This window comes from Pseudomyrmex gracilis, unplaced genomic scaffold (genome assembly GCF_002006095.1).
Source record: "Pseudomyrmex gracilis isolate BER0280 unplaced genomic scaffold, ASM200609v1 scaffold_233, whole genome shotgun sequence".
NCBI classification, from domain to species: domain Eukaryota; kingdom Metazoa; phylum Arthropoda; class Insecta; order Hymenoptera; family Formicidae; genus Pseudomyrmex; species Pseudomyrmex gracilis.
In genome coordinates, this window is record NW_018020817.1 from 21,479 (window position 1) to 46,525 (window position 25,047).

Genomic DNA, 25,047 nt, shown 5'->3' on the forward strand with positions numbered 1-25,047 from the left:
TTTTGCATGTTTTTCCACATACACGTAATTTAAAAACTCTTCTAAAAACTTGTAAAACTTCGTTAGGTATGTTCAAGAAGGCATTGATGTAGATTACGAGGATGATTACGATGAAGATGGCATCGGTTCGCCTCAAGGTTTGGTTTCTCTTTTGGATCGCGGAAGCTCGCAAAGCGCGACGATGTTGCGAACTAGTCAAAGCGATCTTAGCAGTAGTAGACAAATGGAACGAAAAGGATTACTGTGGCTATTGGACGAGGAAACTGTGTGTCCTGGAGGTAGCGACGAGACCTTCCTGGATCGCTTATTTTCTTATTATGGAGATCGAGGTAAAATTATTACGTGTTTGTAACTTTGAAATAAATATTAACATTGTCTCTTTTTGGCGTTTTATACTTTGGCCTTATTTATTTATTTTTTTTTTTATAAACGATAGGTTTTTTTCTGTCTTAGATCACCAAATGCTTCTGCGAAAAGCGCCAGGTAATAATCAATTTGTTCTGCAACACTTGCTGGGAACAAATCCCGTCCTTTACACTGCAACTGGTTGGCTTAAAGCCACACGCGAAAATCCTGTTGCCAAGAATGCCATCACGATACTTCAAGAAAGTACAAGGTAATGGTTTTTGCATTGGTTATCTGAATTCTCTACAAATAGATTTTTTATATTTTGCATTTACTACTTATTTTGATAACAAAACACTTTCAGGGAACATATGAGCATGCTGTTCGTAAGTGCTCGAGGTGCTGGAGTTTCCGGTGCTCTTTGCAGTTCCATGCTGGGGCTCGAGGGCTCGCAATCTCTAAGACGTGCTTCCAGTATTCGAAGAACATTCACAGCTGTTAAAAGGAAGAATGTTTGTCTACAAGTGAAATTTACTGTGGTAAATATCAATATCATTTTTTCTTAAAAATAATTTAAAGTACAATTTGTTTTAGGTTTCTAGTTTTTCTTGTTTGTTAGAAAATATCATTATTCCCAATATATCAAGCATATAGACATTTAATTAAAAATCTTCGTATCGAAAACGTATCGAAATCTTCGTATTGAAAACGCGCGTTCGACATCTGTGATTAATGTACTTCAACAAAACATCTTAGGTCGTCGGTGTCAAAGATCAGACTATTATCGTAAATTACACATGAAGGCTTTATCACAAAACCGAGCACATTCGTTCATTATATTCAAGTTAGTTGGTATATCGGCCTTCATCTTACAAGATGTGAATTATTTGCCAAGCTTGAAAATGTCCGATGATACATGCGTTACGTTAATTTGGTGCCACATCGCGTTTTTGTGCTTTCTTGTTCTCATTTTTTGCCTCGTAAGAACAATGTCGTGATTCTTCACTTATCTCGCTACGCAATGAAATTTTTTATTATCGAGAATAAAACACAGACGTTAATTGTTTCCAGGACGGTCTCGTTGAAACACTGCGAAGAACTCGCGTGAAATTTGTGCACTGCCTCTTGCCTCAACACAACGCTGGTTGCACCGACAATAAGAGTCTCCTCTCGGTCAAGTCAAATCAAAGCGAAGACAGTGTCATTAATGTGCCTCTTCTGCGATCACAGGTAAACGCAAATCATATTCAAAAGAAGCCTCAAAAACTTTGCATGAAATATTATTTTCTAATTTCGATTGTTTTAACAAAAACACAGTAAAGAAAATAGTAACCGTTGAAAGATAAAATTTTTCTTCTTTTTTCTTGCGTTCACAGATTCGCGGAAGTCAAATAATAGACGCTGTTCGCTTACACAAAGTTGGATTCCCGAAGCACATGGCCTTAGGTGAATTCAGACGTCGATTCAGATTGCTGTCGAGCGACGTAAACGCTCGTCCCGGAAGTCCCGTGACCGACGAACGTCGCGCTGTCGAGGACATGCTGCTCACCGTCGATATCGACCCAGCGTCCTATCGAGTCGGCCAGAGTCAGGTGAGTGAATCTGTTCTCGTAAGTGTGTACAATTGAATTGTGTAACTTACAGAGAGCATAGAGAAAATAGATAATAAAGCAGAGCAAAAACGTCTAATAACGTCACTATATAATTATCAAAAGCTGTAAACGAACAATAATCATCGCGAGAAAGTTCATTGAGGAAACACGCACGCGTGTATAGTCTTTCGGTATAGTTTCACCCGCGAAAATATGTTGCGGCGATTTCCAAAGCGTCGGAGCAAACGATCCGCTCAGATATGGTATTTCTCTCGCATGTGCTGCGTCGTACAGGTGCTGCGGGTTCGTGGAAATACTAACTTATACACGCGGAGAAACACACGCGCACGCTGTAAGTGATACGATTTCTCCGTACTGAAATCGCGCGATACACATGTATCGGGGACAAAATCAAAAGTAGTTCTTTCAGCGTCTTTACGTTGAAAGAAAACTACCCTGCACTTTGCAGGATCTGTGAATGAAGACACAAACAAAACGTCTATAACGTTTGTTATTAACACGCGATTGAATTTCTCGAGATTGCTTTCAATATCTTGTTACACGGTCACTTTCGAAAATGTAAACTTGAGCGATCGGTTTTCTTCGGGTTCAACAACAAAACCGTACGCGGCAACGCGCATTATCGAAATCGAACGAAGCGTGTGTGACACGGTGTATGACATTGTTGTATTTTTTTTTTTTACGGTAAAGGGCAGAAAGTGATCAATGTGCTTATTGTATTTACACCAACAACTTTACATTCAGAACACCATTCCGAGCTTTCACTCGGCGATGTAGCTTGCAAACCGCCGGCAACAAGAAACGCGCCGCGAAGGTGTATTTTTTATGCAAATTCTATTCGTGCGGATTACAAGCAATATATTACAGCGGGGAACCCCCGGTTGACAGTCCGGACACGTGATCCGAGCGCATCGTGATGAGCGCGCGTCACATTTTTTTCGCGAGAGCAAAGTTGGTCGAGATCTCATTTCGTGACTTTTCGCCTTGCTCTTTTCTCTTTAAAGTTCGTTGTTGTAGACGAAACTCACGGCGATTCCGATTTCCGTGGAATCGTTTCATTGTTCTACTCTTCGTCAAACGCGATGCGTTATTCATGTGAATACACACACCCAGACGGAAAAGACCTGTCACCGCGCGTTTATTAGAGAGCGAGATCAAGCGCGTGCGAAGGCGTTTTGTTCCGCAAAAAAAAAAAAAAAAAAAAAAAATATCACGGACGAGAGTGTGAAATCATTTTCTGCAAGGGAATTCAACGAGTCATCTTTGCAAATGTTATGCGTGTGTAATTTTTCATAATGTACCTTGGATATATATTGTATCCTACCATTACGATGCCACGAACGCATTTAATATTCATGTAGGAAGGAGAGAGGGGCACGTCACAATAGTGACTTGCAACAATATTTTCAGAAGGTGAAACACGCGTACAAGCGACGGCCGCAGTTGCGCTCACAGTAGAGATGCGCGCAAAGTGAAACTTAAAACTGATTTTGCGTGCATCTCGCACCGAGGCAATCAACCGTTAACTCTGTTTATTTGCGGGACGAAGACTCGCCGCCGGTCGTTTGCCTCTGCATGTGATAAACTATAAGCATATAAGCTCAGCAAAATTTCTGCCTATTTATGATGTGTATGTGTGTGTGTGTATATTATATAAATGCAATGACTCATCGATCGTCTGTATCTTTTTTTTTTTTTTTTTGGAGTTTTTGAGATTTACGACAAGACTGCTTAAGTAATAAATCCGATCGCCGCTTCTCAAATTTATTATAGTTTATATAAATTGCTTTTTTATACTTGCGAGCAAAAAATGATGATGGATGACTATTTGTATTTTTTTATAGTCTGAAAATTGTACATAATGAAGAACTTGAGATTTCTAGATTATGTACTTGTGTAAGAATGTTTTTTTTCTATTAATTATTTATTTATGCAATGAAACATATGTATGTAAATAATACAAGCGCGCCAAAACGCGCAATAATGAGAGAGCGGATTTATCTTCTCTTTCGAAAAATTTTGAAGAAAAAGTGTCTAACACACCGATGTGTATATTTTTGATTCAAAATGTTTATCCGTAGAAAATACGCGACTATGATAATTTATAAAAAATTATTCGCGAAAACTGTCGCGGTGGATTGTGCGCGTTATCACGCACACGGTTGATTTCGGTTCGTTGACTTTTACGCGACTCGCCCGCGCGCGCGCGGTTTCTCTTCCAGTTCTCTCTGTTCTGCATTCCCCCATGTGCCTCTTCCTTTACCTTTTACCTTTACCTTGGCCTTGCCTGCTGTGCCTCGTTTCATCACCGTCGCATGAAATCCGCTTCGTCTGCATCAAAGAAGCGCAAAGTGCATTCTTTTGGCTCTCTTCGCCCGTTAGAAAACACAACACGTTTTGGCAAACAAATACACGAGACATCGTTGAGCAACAACGCTCGTAGCGATAAGAAATAAGTATTTAAAAAAACAGTTACACAGCTTTATATTACGTTCGCGAAAAAAATACATTTGCGAGCTAAAATAAATGTTCTCTGGATCTTTTATCATTCTCACATTCGAGGAGTAGTTTTTTAAACTTGTATGTCTCTCTCTTTCTCTCTCCAAATCTATTTTTAAAAAACTAGATTGCATAAATTTCTCATTTATGATAATGAGATGATATAATCTGCAGAGAGAGAGAGAGAGAGAGAAAGACGATTACCACAAATGTGTCTTCGAAATGTGCAGATTCCAAGCGGCTCATTAAATTGTTCATTCTCATGGAGAAATCGAAAATAAGAGGTATCTCTGCGGTCACAAGCGTACATCTATAGTAAAATGGAATGTATGTAAAACGAACTGATGATGAGATGATGTGTGTCCTAGAAAATCCTATCGTACATTTTCTCTGACGGCGATCGCGCGAATTGGTTACTGGTTTATTAAAATTAGAAAGAACGCGATCGCGGTAACTAAAAAATATTAAATGTAACTCAAATATAAAAAGCTCGGGAAATTTTATATAATTGCGTATATTACAAGTATATTAATGCACATGATATAAATGCTTATATTTCTGACGTAAAGAAATGCAAACGTAATGCAAACTCGAGATACAGACGATGCAGAGAGAGAAAGAGAGAGAGAGAGAGAAAGAAAGAGACAGAGACAGAGATAGAGATTGAAGTTTTTATCTCCGTCTCGCAAAACGCGAACGATCTCACGAGCTACTATTTCTTTCTTCGTACAACGTACGTTTTGTAATCCAAATGGGAAATCTGTTGCGTCGTTTTTACACGCACGCATACAGATGCGTGTGCGCAAGGGTTTGCCAAGGCTTCCTGATTCCGCAGAAGCTTTAATCGAAACAGCTGCGAATTATCGACGTCATGCCAAGTCGCGCATCGGCGCCGGCTGGAATGCCGTAACGTCTGATTTACGATACCTGATGTTCAGCGAAACACTTTGCGTACACGCGGTGTCTCTTTCAACGACAACAAGACCTCGACGCAGTCGTGGATATTTTTAGTTTTTTCTTTTTTTCAAGAGAGACCGTTCGAACGCACATTGAATGAGAGAGAAAAAAAAAAAGTTTCACACATATCTCCGAGAGAGATGTCTTTGGCGCCTCTCGCTTTCGATATATTGACATTATTGCTTATGTGAAAATGAATTAAAATCCGAAAATGCAGCGCCGCAATCCTTTCGGTCGTGAAAGTGTAAAAGAGACGAATATATCCCGAAGGCAAAGAGACGCGCTTTATGACTTTCTCGTGGCCCACATACAAATTGTCCGGCACTTGCTGGCTCGCTACGCGCGCCGATTCATTTGCCGTCGTTTTTTTTTTTTTTTTTTTTTTTTTTTTTTTTTTTTTTTTTTTTTTTTTTTTTTTTTGAGTTGCCAAGACATCGCCAACCTCGTTACATCGTTTGTGTCGCCTTTTATTCATCTTCTCTGTGACCTGTAGAAACACGTTGCACGTACAGCACCCGTCGCGCACGACTCGTTTGAGACGACCTGCAGATACTTCGAAGCGAATCTTTCGCCGTCATCGAGGGTGTTCGCGCGCGCTCATTTCTCGCGAACGCCTCGTGACCGCCTTTACTTCCTGTTTGTCATTACCGGCACAATCGTCCATATCAGTCCGCCGCCCGCGGCGCTATCGCAAACCCCTGTATGTGAGCGAAAAACCAGAATGACCGGGAGAACGAGGTTTTTCCATATCTTTCCCGGAGTTACGTGTCTCGCTCGAGGAAACTGGTAACTTCACTTCCGTCTCGTGAATCTACACGATCTCACTTACGCGCGACTCGTGTGTGTGTGTGTGTGTGTGTGTGATGCGACCGACTCTTCCTTCGCACGAAGGCCCAAATTAATATACTCGTCTTAGAACGTCATTAGATCAAAAACGGCTTTTTCCGGTACGCACTTACGTAGCTCTTCTCTTCCGCCTCAGTCTCGATACAACTTTGCATTACCGTGCACTTTGCGTTTTTTTTCAAATTGTTTTCAAATTGTTTATCATTTTTTCGTATGTAAATTGTGTTTTTTCCAAGATAAAAAAAAAAAAAAAAGTCGTTAATGTGCATCTCCGCTCGAGCTTTTTCCAAGCAGCAGAACACACATTCGATATTTTCGCAACGTAACGTTCAATCTCGTTTCTATTTCGCGTGCGTACGTCACCGAAATTAACCGGTGCGAAATTAACGTTTCTACGACGGAAATGTGACCGCTACCGAACGCGCGTGCCTTCCATTACTCTTACGTGTCTCGCGTTTCGATCAATCGTCGCATGACAAGTACTTTAATTCCGAGGCGCCAAGTAGAAAACGGCACGAGACTTAACTTTGGAATTTAGAATATTGATTTATCCGAGCAAGAGAGGGAGTTGGAAGAGAAGTTGGAAATAAATGATTCGAATGTGTTTGAGAACGCTGTATACATCTCAACGAGGGTGCGAGAAAAGTCATTTCCGATCTATTCTCGCCTCGAATACGTTGTCCAAATTGGCTGTCACGTCACACAATGTTGAGGAGAAGCGCGGAGATCAAAGGGGACGCTGAAACCAACAATTTCGAGAGATTGTCTTCTTTTCGGCGACGGCCGAAAGAAAAGTGCCTCTCTCAATTGCATTCGTTCGAAAGCGTGAAGTTCACGCTTCCGAAATCGATGCATAGACGATGCGAGAATACGTTTTTTTTTTTTTTTCCATACAATAATCGTTCGGACGAAGAAGAAGACAAAGGCGTCTTCTTCTTTGTTGCTTTCGCGGAGCTATAATTGCTCGTTAAGAAAATTACATTACGATGTAATCAGACCTTACACGACGATGCGTGGAACGAGTTCTTTTTTACTTTCTTCTTTACTCTCCACGCTCCGGGCGAAATTGTTTCCCGATGCAATTTATAAACTCACTCTTATGAACGAGCGTGGTATACGTTTTAGTACGTTACTTGTGAAATGAGCCGAATAAAATCGGACAGTGTGTCTGCCGAAAAAAAAAGCAGTAAATTTTACAATAAAACGGGCGGTGATTTGTCGCATTAAATAAACGTCCGATAAAAACGTCTGACCGTCCGAGAAGAAGTCCGCGATTTCGTAACGCAATTATAACATGGTACGGATTGATAAGTATCCGAAACGACGCACGGATGGAGACAATAGAGCATCACGTCGCTGTCTTGTGTCATTGACAAGTTTCGTCGTTCGGAAGAACAAATGTGTCAAACGCCGGCTCATTATCGCGCGTAGTGTGTTTGTGCGACAGCTCGCCAAGACGTTCTCTCAGTGAGTTGTGACAATGCACCAGAGCTCACGTTTCAACTGTTGCAACGGCCAAAATTTACGAGTCGGGTTTCGAATTGCCGTCTCATCCATCTTATTCATCGCGGATGTATATGTGTGTGGCTCTCCGTGCGGTTTTCATTTATTTCCGAATCCGCAAAAATGGCTCGGAGAAGAGAACAATTTTCGCGGCAACAATGAAGTCAACGACGCCGCAAATGGCCACACTTCGACGAGCTGTCACACTACGTGAGACAATGAGCCGACGTTTGACACATTTGTTTTTCTGAAGAATGAAAAATCTCTCTCAACGACAAGAACAATGTGATGTGACCGTCGTTAACTCTGCGTTGTTTTCGGATATTTATCAATCCACGTACATATTTGTTTGAGAAAGAAAGAAAGAGAGAGAGAGAGAAGAGTTCTTTTCTCTTCTGATGCGATTCCCTTCTCTCCTCGTCTGGTCTCTCCTTTCTCTCGTTCGTCAGTAGGCCAGCGGACACATTCTCGCCGGCCGCTTTCCAACGCGCGTCTGCTTCGAATTTCTTCACCATCCCCGGTCAAAGATCTATCGATCCGACAGACGTACGAATGAACGAACGAACGGACGGACGGACGGAACGGACGGATCGACAGACGGCGAGATGCGATGGAGGCCTTTTCTACGAGGCGAACGGCCCCGCGTCCCCGTTTTCGCAATACGTTTGAAAAATCTGCGCGAGTCGAGAGTTCGTGGAGAAAAAGCGTCTTTCCGCGTGTACGTGTATTTTTTGCATGTAGCGTAATCTTCGCGCTGGTATAGTGTGTAATATGCGACTTTCACGGTTTTGCGTTTCTAAATAAATTCTCATTTTCGAATAGAGCGAGTTGGCAAACATATTTCAAACTGTACATACACGCGGCGGTTTCGAGAAAATCGAGGTAGACCAGACCGACAGAAAGCGGACTGGCTAAATGGGAATTGCCGGGCACCTTATTCGGACGGAGATAAGAAAACAAGAAGAGGGACTGACTCTGTGTTCGGAGGACCGGTCCACTTGGCCGGGCTTGCTCCGAGAGATGTTCCATTCAAGGAGCGCCCACCTGTCACAACACTCCCAATTTGCGGTTCCTTTCCCTTGCACTTTCGAATCCGCGAAATTTCGAGCGCGAATCTGACTCTAATAATTGCCTTTTATCGCGGTGCAAACTTATATCTGTACAATATATTCGAGAGAGCTAATTCGAGAGAAGCCGAAATATTTTTCAAAATATTTCGACGTGTGAAAAACGACGACGTCCATATGTCCGCGTCCCCATCGACATATGTCGCGAATAGTTTGAAAGCGCGTACGGATTATTGTTTATTATTTATACGCGCTATTATTTAATCGCGCTTTTGATTAATCGAGCATTTTGTATGCAAATGTATGCGCGGTCGTCTCTTCCGGGACGAACAATAATCCAAAGATTTATATTCGATACCCCCCGTACGCGCTCTGTACGATCATGTCAGTGCCTTCGATGGCGGTAAAAGAACCAGATATATACGGCACGTTTGAATGCGCGAGATTTATGCATGTGTTCGTGACACATTATCCATGGTGGGGTCGAGATGGAGGGACGCGCACCTGATGCGGAACGAAGCTTCCCGCCGATGCGACGACTCCGCGACCGGATCCGCACACCTCAGTCCGTGGTTAGTCTCGTTCAGGAACGACACACTGCCGTCGTCGTTCTCGCGAAAAGAGAGGGATGAGGAGAAGCAGTTATCATTTTGCTCTTGACACTACGCAGCTACGAAATGGTCGCTTTTTCGCTCCGAAACCGTTTGCGAAGTGCACGAATTTCCAGTGCTAGTGCGGCTCGGTAGAGATCTGTTTTTTTTTTTTTTTTTTTTTTTTTCTTTCCCGAGGATAAGCTGTTTCAACAAATACGCACGAGTATTTGTCAAACACAAATAACAAGTTTGTTCGTTTGGACATATTTGCCGAGAGGAACAAGGTGCCTGATGGTGTATTTCCGAACGTGTATTTAATAAACGCACACGTCTCTCGTTTGAGATGTACACGTGACAATGTATTGGAAAAAGTAGCACACAGAACAAGTTGTACTTATATTTCAATACAGAAAGGTCTCATAAATAGTCGCAAAATTTGTTATAACTTTTAAATTGAAAATTAAAAATTTTTAATTTAAATTTTTCCAAACTAACACTGATTTGTGAATTGTTGAAGCGTGTTATTTCACATTTTTGAGTTTTACTTAATCTTTTTTTAGCAATAAGAATAGCAGAGTCGTCTCTTCGCGCGCGTGAAATTAATTAAAACATTTTCTATATTCTCTGTAGAAGAGAAAGAGATAAAGAAAAACTCTATATTAAAACAAACATTTCTGTATTTAATTATATAATTTATTTTTATTTTCTTTTAAATACAAGATACGGCTCGTTGTAATTCCCGTAAAAATCACCGAAGAAGAATGCGCGAAAGACGTTGATTTGTTTCGTGCTGTCTTCGCAAATGAAATCCGCGAAGACAGAAGAAGACGAGGAAAAAAGAAAGAGAGAGAGAAAGAGAGAGAGAAAGTCGTCGATTTCTTAATTAACCTGCGAGAGAAAGAGAGGGAGAAAGTCTATAGCCACCGGTACTTGTTAGCTTCGATAACGGTAAACGTCATCGGCCTGGAAGTATGTAAAGCACCGGAGTCGCTTGAGTGCTTTCTCGTTGCCGGCCAATCGAAATACCGGCATTACGACCCTGTATGTCGTTACAAGAGTGTAATAGAATCGATTCCGGGGCGAAGATTGATGATCTTTATCTTTGCTCTTGGTCTTCGCTTTACTTAAAGCAAAGTGCGCGCCAGTTTGACACAAGTTTCCTGATGACCTGATCATTTTAAATCTGTCGATACGCGTCGGTGTGTGCGGTGACGCTTTTCCGGGGTCTCTCTCGAAGTCCTTTCTTTCGAAAACAAAATTTCTATAAGCGAAGCAAATAAAAAAACTGATCGAAACTAATGTCGTTAAATTAACATTTATTTCTTTCGAGACTTTTTGTCGTATTCAATTTGTATGGGGAACACACGGTTGTTTTTGTGTGCGCGGTTGAGAGTATACGCGCGCGTACAGTAAATTACATATCTCTATTTTTCCCATTAGTTCTAATGGGTCGGCCGTATTATTATCTTGACATCTGGTCGGCGATCGCGATTAAACAGTCGTTGCTCCTAATCGTCTACATTATTGCTACATATTACATACACCGTGTATAAAGATCGAAAAGACAAAGAAGTGTTTATATTTCAAATGGGATATTTTATCCGCGCGTTTACGCACAAAAAGAGAGACTGCGTTTCGATTCGAGCGAGGTGACACGGTCGATATGACGAAATTTATTATGCGCATAACTGTACGGAATGAGATGTTTAAAAGAATCTCTCTCGCATGCGCGTGTTTTCGTGTTCACTTGATCGGCGTATTCGTGTAACGGTTACTTTATCTCGCGGCTGAAAATATCGTCTCGCTCGAAATTAATGGAGAACGTATTGCGGGTCCGTGTCGCGCGAAACCGCTCTTGTGAGGCTGTGCGGCGCGCGTAATGATTAAAAGAGAATTATGACGTTTCGTTTCGCTCGCCGGCTTCATCACCGCGAGAGTTTGTTTTTTTTTCTTTTTTTTTCTTTTTTTTTTTTCGAACAAAGTGAACTTTATCTCTCGCAACAAACGCGTCGTTCTCGTCACGTAATTAAGAGAAAAGCGGAGAATTGAGACATCGCAAAATTCAAATTCTCGCGTATTCTTGTCGCGTTATCCTTCGTTGCGCGTTTTAATTAGCCAAGTTGCGGGAAATCTAATTCCACACTTGTCGGCACTTCTTGACCGATCTATTTACCTCGTCACAAGAAAATACGATACGCTGATACATCGGAGAAACAAGCGAACAATTATAGTTTCATCAGGTTTCTAACATCTCAAGTTGCGGCGCGAAATTGGAACAATATTCTCCCGACAAATCGGGAGTCCTTTTTTTTTTTTTTTGCAAACAAAGATTTTTGCAATAAATTGTCAGTCAATAAACGCAATATAAAAAGGGAACAAATTTTAATTTTTTGTTTTTTGAGAAAATTGCTCTTGCCTTCGACAAAAATGTGCCACTCGTGTTCCGTGTTAGTTATATCTCTTTTTGGCGAAGGAACATAATGTATACGCTTGTAAACTTTTTTTCCACTCCTCGCCAATATTGTTCATTCTTAATGAACCTTTCGATACGTATATCATAACATTAAGAGGTTCTCTCACCGTTACACTTTCCGGTTTGTCTTTCGCACCGCGATTTATCGGAGCAAGAAGACACACGGCGTCTCTCTTCAATGAAAATGATAAGCTGGCACCCGAGCATTAACCGGCTGCATCTTCCTGCCAGTTGAGAGTTGCCAGCCAGTGCATGTAACCGGCTTCAAGATAACCTGCTCTCCTTCTCTTTCTCTCTCTTTCTCTCTCTTTCTTTCTTTCTTTTTTTTTCTCTCTGTCTCTCTCACACCAGGTTTCTCGATCCTCTCTCCTTTACTTCCCTCACTCCTTCCTCCCTCTCTTTCAACGTCTCTTAATTTCTCTCTTTCGCTTCCTCACTTCTACCCTCGCAGTCGGATGCGTGTGCTTTTACGCGGCTTTTACGTCGCTTAGTAGCGGCTTGTTCTGTGTGTGCGATAGAAGAAAGAAAGAGGTTTCTTCTTCAGAGACCCGTCATTCTGTAACGTTCGCAAGCGCGAGAAATATCGCGGTCTCGCGGTGGCGTTAATAATTGAGAGTCCCGGGTCTCTTGTGTGACGAGTGCAACACACTTAACGACAAGTCGTTAAACGTTAACGACATCTTCCCGCGTGCGATTAGATATTGATTTTTTTTCTTTTTTTTACAGAGCAAAGCAGTTTGCTACATGTCGAGAAAGTAAATCCTCTACTTAAACTCGCGAAGTGACTGATTGTACAGATTTTACTGTATACGGCAGTTTTATTTATTTCTTTCACACGAGAGAATCGATAGAAATAATTGCGGTGACGGAGAGAATATAATAATATAATCTCGCCTCACCTCTAAACACAAACTTTCTTCGAGGGAATTGTTGTGTTTTTCGACTCTTAAGTACCCGGTCGAAGACGCAGATATATTAGTTGACGTTTACTGGTGGCTTTGAGAAAAGCAGTGGATTTCAAAACTGTGTCTTAATCGTCAAAAACACATACACAAGTTTGTTTAGAACACAGACATGATATCGTCGAGAAAAGCGCGCGTCGACTAATTTCTTCAGTTTTTCAACAACCAGCGAAGTCGAACGCATTTGAAAACAAGAGAGAATATAACGTCCCGAAGGTGATTTTTATTGAAAGAAGATACCTTCCTGCTTGGACGCGCGCAAAACGTTTTTGAGAATTATCTTTAACAATCCGCTTACTTCCTAATCCAAGGAAGAAGCGACTCAAGGATGTATAAAACCTGAAGCAAGAAAGAAGCAGTAAGATAGTGAGAGATGTTGTATTAATGAGCACACGGATATAAATAATATAAACATTGCGTCATATCTTTTATGTAAAAGATAATATGACAATAAAATAATTCTAGAGAAGAGAAACGCTAGAATTAAAACGGTCAATTACTAACAATACTTGTCCTTTTCTTTCTGAATCAGATCTGATTCTACGAATCTTCTATCAACATGTTTGGTAACATATCAAAGTGCGTGTCCGGCAGCGGCGGCGGCGGCGGCAACGGCAGCGGCAGCTCGCGTTTAGTCAAAGCCAAGAGCAGTCCGAACGTGTCGAAGACGCCGTATTTATCGGTCAAAAAGCAGGGACAGTCAAATCAGACGAGTTCCACGACGATTATTCCGAGCAGACCGCCTCGTTACGCCAAGCCAATCTCGAAGATGTCAACGAAGATATCCGGCGGAGACCCGGTCACTCCGTTACGTCGCGGTTCTACTTCCACTTTGGATTTTCCGAAGTCTCAACTTGCCTGCCCGCCGAAACCCGCGAGACGAACCTCGAGCGAGACCCGATCGAACGTGACAAAAATTGTTTCTCCCGCTACGCGCAACAATGACAAGAAGAGGATTTGCAAATCCGCCAGCGCGTCTCCCTCGTGCACGATTTTAGAGGACAGAACGTTGCTGAAGAAGGGTCTCGCTTACACGCCCGACAGAATGCCGACGAAACCGGAGATGCTGCGACGTAAAGGCAATCTGGATCGCTCGGTCAGCTTGAACTCGGTGTCTTCGGACAATCAAACGAATTACTCTTCCGCGAGTTCGTCCCGATGGACTCCGGTATCTTTGGAAACAAAATTGGCGGAAAAGAAGAAGACGGAATCGCCGCGAAAAAACATGAACAGGTCTACCAGTCTGTGGAACGTGTACTCACAGAAGATGGATCTCAATCAATGCAGAAAGTCTTCCGGAAGTCTTTTGCTCGCGAGACCGAACTCGGTCTCCAGGCCGAGCAAAATACCGCTTCCGGCCGCTCGATTCACCGGTCTTGGCCGTTCTCTCGCCGATCTATCGCAAGTAGATCGCGTCGCGGAGCCGGTCGGCCGTATCAGTTTCGAGCTTGATCTCGATGCCACGTCAGACGATCGCATCTACGAAAACTGTCGCGAGACTCTCGAGCGCGCGTCGATGTTGAACGTCATGTGGACTTCGACACCGAGTAATCTCGAAGAGAGAGCAGCGCGACTGATGGCGCAGCTGGAGGATGACGTGGAACCGAGTGAGACGGTCGACTCTGCGGACGTTGCGACAGATACCGTTCCTTCACGTAAAACGGAAAGTGTTTACGAGGTTCGAGAAACTCTCCCGAAGAATAACGTTGCCGTGGAAAAACACAACTGCGGAGATGATAAAAATAATGAAAAATTGAAGAAGAACGATGAAGAGATAAAGAGAAAATTGATGACAGTTGACACTTGTAATGACAATAACACGAATTCAAAAGAAGATTTCAAGAGAATGGAATCTGTCGCGAAAGAGGGCAAGTCCAATCGCTTCAAAGACTGCGAAAAGTTGAATGAGGTTGCCGAGGTGAAGAAGACCAAGGAAACATCCATACAAGAGCTGAGACGCAATTGGGAGAGGCAAACCAGAGGAAGTCAGGATAGTGACGCGAATTTTGACGGAAGAACGACTGTGAACTTATCGAAAGTGACGTCTTCGAGAGATGTGATTGACAACACGCAAGATACGAAGAAGAAACAGTGCGTTGGCAAACGGGCCAAGGATATCGAACATCTGGTGAACTTCTTCAACTGCAAAAACGCCAAAACTTCCAAGGAAACTTCGCACGAAACATCGTCAACGTTGATCAAGTCGAAGATCGTCGACGTTCCTATTATCGAGACGCCCGTTTTGAAGAAGACCGAGCTCAAGAACGGAAACGAATACAGCGGATACGCGTCGGATGGAAACTGTTCCGAGGACAGCGGACACATGAGCAACGAGAACGAAGTGGAATGGAAGGAAAGTATGGAGAGCTCGAGTCAACGAGAGATGAGTCACTTCAAGGAGGAACAACAACAGAATTACTTCGGCAAGATCAATCGAGACGATCACAATGTGAAGATCTACGAGCCGACGATTGTTCGCAGATTAGCCGAGCCTGAGAAAAAGATTGTTATAAACCAAGAGAATCTTCTGATGTCTGGCGGTGCCAACAGCATCGACGCTTGTCGAGACGACAAATCCTCAGCAAGTAGGCGACAGGTCCGTGTCGAACCATTTCGTCTTACTTGGTCGTAAGCTGGAAATGCTGATAATGCGATAGCTAATTAGAGGGTTGAGCGGATAATTAGGCCGCGCTGATTGCTCCGCGTATCTAACACGCGATCGTTTGTAAAGGATCATGTGAAGTATCGTGAGGATGATTTTGTATAAGAGTAATCAACTTGTATAGCAATAACAACAACACAAAACAAAAAAAAAAAAAACGTTAGAGAATCCGGCGCAATTATTATAACAGAATTCGAGATCAAACTAGAGATTTTTTTTTCTCAATTTTATGATTGTAGTTTCTTACAATTTTAATTGATTAGAAACGCGTCTTAATTACTGGGAGAAAGAGATAGAAAGAGAGAAATAAGATGCAAAGTAAAATTGAAAGTGACCATATCGACATACATAACTCTTAATGATCAATTTAGTTGCATAGTCTTATGTAAAAGTATGCTCTCTCTTTCTCTCTCTCTCTCTCTCTCTCTCTTTATCTCTAATGCAATCAAAACGCCTCGATATATCTTCACGCTCCAGAAGCTATGTGTTCATCCTTTATTTTCATACGAGTTGAAAGTAGCGGAAAACTGTGCCATGCATATCTTAACATTTTTCATTGCCCCTGAGAGAGAGATAGAAAAAAAAAGAGAAAACTCCGGTTTAATGCGCGTGCGTGTTTTCTTGTATATCTACATTCTTATACGCAGCACTAGACACATTTTTACAGACTGCAATCGATTGCGAGAAAATTAATATCAGTAATGACATCAGCGTTTTAAATGTTAATTAACGATGAGTATATTTCTATCGATGATGAAGAAACCTACGAGAAACTTGTGTACATACGTGGATATTTTTCTTTTTTTGTTCGCAGATATTTTTCAGATCTGGCACTCTCGAACGATTGGAAGCTCAGAGGGACGAAAAACTCACAGGACACATCATTCTGCTACAGGCGAGATGCAGAGGCTATCTAGCGCGTCGCAAACTCAACACCTTAAAAGTAGGTCGCACATATGTTTTCTATATTTATAAATCCTAAATTATAGAAGAATTATATTTAGAAAATAATTCTCCGGTTATATACACGTGTGAGAAAAGTTCTAAGTAAATATTTTCGCCTAGATTTATTCGATTAATACACAGAAGTAACATTTAATTTAACACTAATCCCGTATACGTTTATAAGAATTGATTTCCTCAAAAGTAAAATCAGTGTGTTCATTATTCATTAGCTTGTATTTTTGTTCTAGTGATAATTTTTTTATATTGACAATTATTGAATCGAATTTTCATGCAGTTGCAAGATCTTGCAGTGCGATGCATCCAGAGGAACGTGAGGAAGCTGATGTCGGTGCGAGAATGGCCTTGGTGGAGATTGTACGTGAAAGTCGCGCCCTTGTTGAACGTTCATCGAACCGAAGATCAGTTGAAAGCGCGAACGGTGAGAAAAAAAAATGCGCCGTCTTTTCTACAACGTATTACAATTTATTATTTTCATCGTCATTGTTTTCTTAAACACATTTTTTTCTATTTCAATAGGAAGAGCTCGAACTTCTCAGGGCAAAAGTTGAACGTCTGGAGCAGGAACGCAATCATCTCAAGCATGACAATGACAGACTAGAGGCGAAGGTAAATTTATATATTTATACAATGATGATTTTTATTTACAAATTATTTTATTGCGCAATGTGTGTTTTCTTCTTTCGCTCTGAACTCGAAGTCGCCCTCAAGCGTTTGTTACTTCGCTCGTGGCGCCTTTTTGTTCTGCCATAACGACGTTGCGTGTGATCGCGATGATGAATCTAATAGAGGCACTCTCGAAGGATGCATTAAGCCCAAACTGCCCGTTTAGGTATTCGCGGCACGCACGTCGCGCAATTGGGTTAAGCACGCCAGACAGCGCGTGTCGAGCGTGTGCAACTATTATCGTGACTCGACCAGCAGAGCTCGCACGTTACATCGCCGTTCTAGCATCGTTAATACGTAAAAAGGCTGTCAGATCAAGTGTCTTTATGAGAAAGATATTGTCGCTCGAGAAAATATCTTCTGCGCACTTTAATGTCTCCGTTTTATACGTAACAATTGAATACAACCACTGTATTTGCGACAGAGCGGTCATTAACTCGTTAACCAACACACCCCTTAGAATTAGAATTTAATAAATTTCGTTTGAGGATGAACGAGAGAGAGAGAACATTTTTTAATTCTCTTTTTGTTGACCAAGTGTCAGTTTTTCTTCACGTATTTTTTTTTTACAATGAAGTAAAATGTTTCTTTCCTCCTCGACGTTCTATTTTCACGAACGCGGATAATAATCTTTAGATTTCCTCTCGCCGGTGTATTATGTTCTCCCCTTTTCTTCCTCTCCTGACTTTTCTCACAAAATCCACGGCGAACCTGGCGAATAGCCAGAATCGCCGTCTCGCACGGCACCTTCCCTCCACCTTTATATCCCTCGTTCTTCTCTCTTTCTCGCCGTCTTTCCCTGAGAATAACTCGGAGGTGACCGCCTCCTCCACCAGACGCCTCCGATGCCGACCCAGGAAGAGGCAGTTGCATCGCGACTCCTCGCCGACACGGGCGTCATTGGCGTTACGCAATTCGTCCAAGTAATATGTAACGATACACGAAAAAAAAAAAAGGAGGCAACTCGAAATGCCAATCGCAACGATTGAAGAACTGAATCCGAAAAGTCCGTCCGATCCATCGGTCGTTTTATGAGTGGAAATGTGAAGAAAAAAGAAACAATATATTGAACAGAAGATCGTAATTAACTATATATCGAATTACACACAATATTCCGAAGTCGGCTTAAACGTTTTAACACAAATTCTCACAAGATGCCCTCCGTACCTACAAGGTATCCGAGTACTCCTCCTCCCTCTCGCGATAACGAACACCTGAATTCGTTGGATGCCATGAGCTCTGACGAAACGCTCGAGGACAGTTCAATGAGTAGTCTGATTAACACCTTACCAATTCCGTCGACTTCAATGAGCGGCATGGCAAAGAGGCCACCCCTGCCACCGAATTACAACCATTACAAGAAATTATCCAACAGAAGTCTGCTAGTTGGCAATTGGAACTCCATCACGAGAAGTCCTTCACCCTGCAGTGTGTCTTCTAGTGCCTCATATCGTACGAGATCCGGAATGAGATCGCCATCCGTCACATCCTTGCGAAGTCTCTCTCGCTTGGACTCGCCAACGTTCTCGATCCCACCGCGAAGAACGTATCCTCGCGAGAGCACGCGTTCGCCGTCGATCGAGAACGTGCTGATCAAAGAACAGGCGCCGGTTGTCTTTGACGCGAGTCTCAACTTCGTTCTGGGTTGCGAACGTCAGAAAGTGAAGCAGTCTTTCAAACCCACCGCGTCTCATCTAGAACCGTCCACCGCTTCGTCTTATCTCTCGTCGAAAATCTCTCAATTTTTGAAACGTACCGATCACATAATGGACGAGTGGCGGAGTCTCGGGCACAACAACGAGGCCGACGATGATGCGATAAGCGTGCCTAATAGCCCGCGGAATAAATCGCGCGGTATAGCTAGAAGGAGTCAAAGCGCGACGAATATCATGATACGCGGTTATCAGTACTATAGCAACAGCAGATCAAACAGCGTAACCAAAAGTCCATTGAGGAGATCCGTGTCCCGTGGCTCGGAAGACGCGACTTTGTCGGACGGAATACAGGAGGTAACGTAACGTAAGGAGATTTCCGCCAGAGAATAACGAAAAAAGACACATTCCAAATGTAAAAAGTTTATAAAATTAAAAAAAAATACTGGTAAAAAATACACTAAACTCAAATAGCACTTGTTAAAAATAAACACTTCTCCTTCGGAAATACATATTTAAAACCGAAGGCCTACGAAACGATATTCTATATAGTTTGTTTAACGTATCGTGTTCAATTACCATTATGTAAGATGTGTTTTTCTGTTCAAGCTGAGCGAGATGACCGCAGACTTCGCCGAGGAACATTCTACGTCTACACTGGCTGCGGAGAGAATCGACGCCGAGACTTCGGAGCGTCTGCGGCTGGAGCGAGAGTTGCAGGATGTAACCGAGGCTAATAAGAATCTTCAGCAGACGACCGAACGGCTGGAGATGGAACTGCTTTACGCGAGGGCTGCCGATTTGAACGGAGTCGCCTCTGACGGCGAGGAAGGCGAGGACAGCAGCGGTGTTTATAAGCAAAGGTACGAGCACGCGATACGAGAACTCGAATTCACAAAGAGGAAAATGGCACAGCAACACGAGGACGATCTGGAGCAACTGGTGGGGTTGAAGAAGCAGTTAGAGAAAAAGGTAACATCAACTTAGTTCAAGTAATGATAAACAAGCATGTTGTCATCATGTTCTCATTTCTTCGAGTAGTTGGCCGATGCTTATGAGGAGGTGGAGGAGCAGCGACAAGTCGTCGGACAGTGGAAGCGACGAGTTCAGAAACTTAACGGTGAGATGCACGATCTAAGATTGCTGTTAGAAGAGCAGACGGCCAGAAACAACCTCCTCGAGAAGAAACAGCGCAAGTGAGTCTTGTCTCGTGTGAATTCGTGTAATTCAAACGTAATTATACATGACTTCACGCGATCTGTCCACATTGTCGTTCGTCTCAAGACATACTGCCTCATGTATTTAATCCGCGGTTTAATGGTCGACGAGTCGGTATCGGGTGGTAGCTCGCTCTATTCTCATTTCACTCGCGGCAACAAGTGTTTCTGGCATCTCGCCAGGCCAGTAACGCCACCCGATCTGTGTGTTGCCAGCGACGCGTCCGGTGTGTGCCTGTAAATCACGATTGACCGTTCGAAGATAGCTTCCTGTTAATCTAAATACAGCGTTCGTTCTTCGCGCGGTTAAAACCGATCTCGTTGCGAATAACGTAGACTGAATAAGTTAGTTCCAATATTTACACTAACAATTACTTAATGTTACACAAATATATTACATAAGTGTAAAATATATTAAATTTTTTAATGAGAAAAATAATACAGTTAATGAGGTTGCTTAAATATTGTTTGTTGTTTTTGATATTGTAGATTTGATTCGGAAACTCAGAATTTGATGAATGATCTCCGACAGGAGAAAGCACAACGTGAAAGATTAGCGAGAGAAAAGGAAATAGCTATTGCGGAAAAATTCACAATAGAACAAAATCTAAGTGTGAGTAGATTTTCTTTTATTTCATTTATAATTTATTTCGTTTTTTATTGTTTTCAGTTTAAAATAGACAAATCTATATATATTATCAATTATAATATTGTCATAATTATATACATATATATATATATGTATGTATAAAATGTTTTTATGACAGGATGCAAGATTAGAAATCGAACTAAAAGAGGAAAGGCTTCGCACGTTAACTCAAGAATTAGAAGAGCTTACTTTTGGCGGCAAAACGGAGGAAGAAGTTGCGCAACTGAAGAAAGCGAAGCACGAGCTGGAAAAACGTACAAAGGATCAGGAAGAGGAATTGGATGACCTGGCCGGTCAAGTGCAATTGCTTGAACAGGCAAAACTCAGACTTGAAATGAGCATCGAACAACAACGAAAGGAAATGCGCAAAGAAATGCAGCAGCGCGACGAGGAATTAGAAGACGTTCGCGGCAACGCGCATAAAAAGGTCAAAGCTCTCGAGTCGCAGTTAGAGAACGAGCATGAGGAAAGAACGATTCTTTTGAGAGAAAAGCACGAACTAGAACGTCGTTTAGTGACTCTGGAAGAACAAGACCGAGCCGATCGCGCGGCAGAAGCTGAAACCATGCAGAGGTGAGTGTAAAACTATTGAATCTGAATTTTTTTTTTCTCAAATTTGGTTCAATTATTTATTTTATTGAAAATTATATATGAAATAAAACACAGGCTGAAGAGAGATCTGAAGAGAACAAAAGCATTACTCAGAGACGCACAGACAATGCTTGAGAGATCTAAAGGCGACTCGACAGGCAAAGTTGCGCTGCGTCAATTGAAGAATCAATTAGAAGACGCAGAATGCGCCCGAGCAGCGGCGATTAAAGCGAAACAGGCATTGGAACAAGAATTAAACGAGACGCAAGCGACTTTGGAAGAAGCCATGCGACAGCGTTCCGAAGCGGAAGAAAAAGCTAATGCAGCCAATCGTGAACGCACGGAACTGCTCTCTCAATTAGAGGAGAATGAAGAGGAGCTTTCCGAGGTACATCTTTTTATTTTATTTTATTTTTCAAACAAAAATTAAAAAATTTGTGTTTCTGTTTTAAAGAGTTTAAAAAGTTAACTTATAAAGATTGAAGCAATTAGTTTAAATATTAATAGTTCTCATTTTTTTTCTTTTTTAATAAATTTTCTTTTCTATAAAATTGCAAGGTTTTAAAGAAATATCGGACTGCGGTGCAACAAGTGTCCGCGGAACAAGGTCAGTTACAAGAGGCGCAGGTGCAAATTGCCGCACTTGAAGCAGAGAAATCGTCACTGAAAGATCAACTGGCGGAATTGACACAACGATTAGAATCAGTGGAGCAACTTGGTGATCCTACGGCAAACAGTCTCGCCACAAGACGTCTAGAATTCCGAGCTAAAGAGCTCGAAAGCAAGCTCGAACTGGAGCAGACCACGAGAGCTCGTTTGGAGGTAGTAAACTTTTTTTAGATCTACATACACGTGCGCACACACACACACACACATACATTTCTTAATTACTTTCTTCAGTTAGGAGAGAATAAAAACTACGAGTTGTAGGTAATAAATTCATCAACAGCACTAATTATTTTTATTATTTTCGCAGACTCAAATAGCACGATTGAAGGAGAACGTCGAGAAGTTGCAGACCGAGTCGGCCTTACTCAGAACTAAGGAGCAAACTGCTCAGGATACGGCGAGAAGATTGCAACGATCTTTGCGTGACGCTCGCGACGAAGCTAGCGCGGCGATATCGCGCGAGCAGGAAGCACTGCGCGCACGTCGTGACATAGAAAAGTCTTTGGAAGCGGCCGAGGCCGAAACCAAAGTGGCCAGAGACGATCTCAGACTGGCGCTTCAGAGGATCGATGACTTGCAGAGCGCGATTCAAGGCGAGCTCGATTTGGACTGCAGCGAGGAAGCCACTAGCGAAAATAGTGACAGGTGCGAAACTATAAAGAGATAATTATGGAATAATAATTTAAAATATATAATGCACACATTGTTCCTTATTATTTGACTGTTTATATCGAAAAAAAAAAATATTATTATACAACGAAAAACTCTCTTTCTCTCTTAACAGTGATTGATCCGAGCCATCATCGGACCTAGAGTCCGATCAAAACGACAAGGACACACCCGAAGAATCAACGGATCACATTGTGGACGAACTCTCGCGTACTGACTCATCGAACAGAACGTGAACGCTGCAATCTCGCCCGTATTTAAGATACAATAGAACATGAAAGTGACAAAACAATAGGATAATTCGTAATCCAGAGAGACGAAAGACTGGCAAGGATTACAGGACTGAAAAACAGGCTCGCGATACATGAATAGATCTTGTGTTACTTGAATGTTATTCGAAAAACGTACGCTGGCGCTTTTTCTTTCACTTGTCGCAGGACATGAACTTCCGAAGGTGATTGAAGCTAGCGCGAAAGAGGTAGCTAGTTGAAGTCAAAATCAAACTTATAGAGCGAAGTTGGAGCTGTGCGGTGTAGAGCTAAGCTGTTCAAGTGTGTTACACTTTTGGCGAGCGATGATAAACTGTTTTTTTTTAGGTGCTAACCACATATAATTCCCGACGAAATCTCGATGTCGTGGCTGGATTTGCACTTAGTCGTGCATAATCGCGGTGCTATTATTATATCTCGTCCGTTTTTTACACGAAACAAACCGTCGATGAAACAACGACGCAGTCCTTTTCCAGTCTTCCACAGTAATTCGATCCTCTTCTTCGCGAATGCGGATGTTGAAACGGGAATTGCGTGCATTGCTGCCGAACAAAAGAAAATAAAAATATATATATACATATATACATATATATATATATATATATATATATATATATATATATGTCCAGTCAAACGGCAACTTGTATATTAAGCATTTAAAAAATAAATAAACGAATACATAGGAAAATTTTATTCCGACCTTTATCTATCGACGCGTCATGAGATTTCGATTTTTGAAAGACGTTTATATACTTTTGTTCGACAGCGTACCTTTATATAATCCCGCGCCTATATATTTTCTCATGCGGAATTTAACGTGAGAACTCGTCTTCTACGTAGAAATAAACAAACACACACACACGTACACTTATACACACACACGCATATATATACATACACAAAGCGTTTTTTTAATCCCTGCGAGATTTTTGCTGCCTTGAGGCTCAATTTATGTATTTCGCATTTGTATAAGAAGGAAGGAAAGAAAAGGAGAATGTAGGACGTAGGAACAATGAGAAATATGTGCCACGACTCGACTAGGGACTTTTGGTGTTGTGTAAGGAAACTCTCGTGTAACTTATTGCTTTGTAAAATGCAAATCTCCTATTTAATTATTCGAGAGTGTTTCTTCATCATATGCCGTGTATATATATATATATATATACACACACACCTTCTTCTTCGGGTCTTTCAAACAATCTTCGTCGTCGCCAAGTTCAATCGGCGAAAGGACGGGTCAAGAAGTCCGCGGAAAGAAAAAGTCGGAGAAGAAGAAACATTGACGAGAAAGGCGCGGACTCGACACGAGTTGGTTATCAAATTAACCATCACACGTAAAGGTAGCTCACGCATACACGCGATCGTCGCCTCTTTCTCGTCCGATTTTCTTCTCTGAACCCGTCAGACACATTGATTTCCCGTGGGATGGCCTCGTTCGCCGAAGTTCCGAACTAAAGTTAAGCTCTTTTCCTTCTGTTTCACCGCTCCCCTCTCTACCTCATCACACCGTTCCGCGCTCTCTGGTTCTTCGTTACTCCCGCAGCCTCTCCCTCTCTTTCTCTCTCTCTCTATCTCTCTCTCTGAGTAAGGCGAATAAAGTGCAAGGGCCGCAATTAAATTGCATCCAAGTTGGATGCTGTCGCTTCCATGACAACAGCGAAGACAACGAGGATGGATGCGCATTTTGACTACGAAATCCTTCTGTTCGTTAGGTAAGTGCTTCCAGTCCTACCAAACCGCGAAAGTAATTAAAAGCTCATCGCGCGTGTTGCAAATAAATTTCGTCTTTCGAAAATGTCAAGTTGATTCGAAGAGAAACTTTTTGACAATTTTAATGTAAAATATTTTTACATCATCGCGCGCGCGCGCGCGTGTGTGTGATAATGATTGATCGCGCAACTCGGACGCGACAATCAGAAGCGAAATTTTATTTTTATCTTTGTTTGCTGCGTAACTCGATGGATACATCACGCGGCACATCACATTTTTGGATATTGCTACACATATATATTCTACCGGTACACACTCTTGCAATATCAAACAAATATCTGTAATATTTTTTTCTAATCCATTGCACATTGCAGAAACGAAAATTCAATTGCGACGCGGCTTTTCATCAGAGAATTGCCTCTCAAACACATGCGCGACTTCCATTTGCAACTGCGACTCTAACTGCGCGCTT

General features: G+C 42.0%; 1 protein-coding gene across 11 annotated transcripts in view; it reads left to right on the forward strand.

The window, feature by feature from the left end:
- Positions 1-23,980, forward strand: part of LOC109859003 (unconventional myosin-XVIIIa-like) — a 44,631-nt gene extending 20,651 nt beyond the window's left edge. For 8 of the 11 annotated variants that reach the window (XM_020436809.1, XM_020436804.1, XM_020436803.1 and 5 more), the window contains 16 exons: positions 67-329; positions 454-616; positions 710-884; positions 1,417-1,575; positions 1,722-1,937; positions 16,335-16,463; positions 16,761-16,904; positions 17,003-17,092; positions 19,411-19,773; positions 19,843-19,997; positions 20,508-20,631; positions 20,786-21,240; positions 21,334-21,646; positions 21,817-22,080; positions 22,235-22,572; positions 22,712-23,980. In XM_020436809.1, the coding sequence (XP_020292398.1) occupies positions 67-329; positions 454-616; positions 710-884; positions 1,417-1,575; positions 1,722-1,937; positions 16,335-16,463; positions 16,761-16,904; positions 17,003-17,092; positions 19,411-19,773; positions 19,843-19,997; positions 20,508-20,631; positions 20,786-21,240; positions 21,334-21,646; positions 21,817-22,080; positions 22,235-22,572; positions 22,712-22,718 (3,358 nt within the window). In that variant the 3' untranslated portion in view covers positions 22,719-23,980. Of the gene's footprint in view, positions 1-66; positions 330-453; positions 617-709; positions 885-1,127; positions 1,326-1,416; positions 1,576-1,721; positions 1,938-9,412; positions 9,708-12,622; positions 15,455-16,334; positions 16,464-16,760; positions 16,905-17,002; positions 17,093-17,807; positions 19,159-19,410; positions 19,774-19,842; positions 19,998-20,507; positions 20,632-20,785; positions 21,241-21,333; positions 21,647-21,816; positions 22,081-22,234; positions 22,573-22,711 lie in introns of those variants that run through there. The other 3 variants (XM_020436814.1, XM_020436813.1, XM_020436815.1) reach the window with 3 other exon arrangements.
- Positions 23,981-25,047: the final 1,067 nt, after the last annotated feature.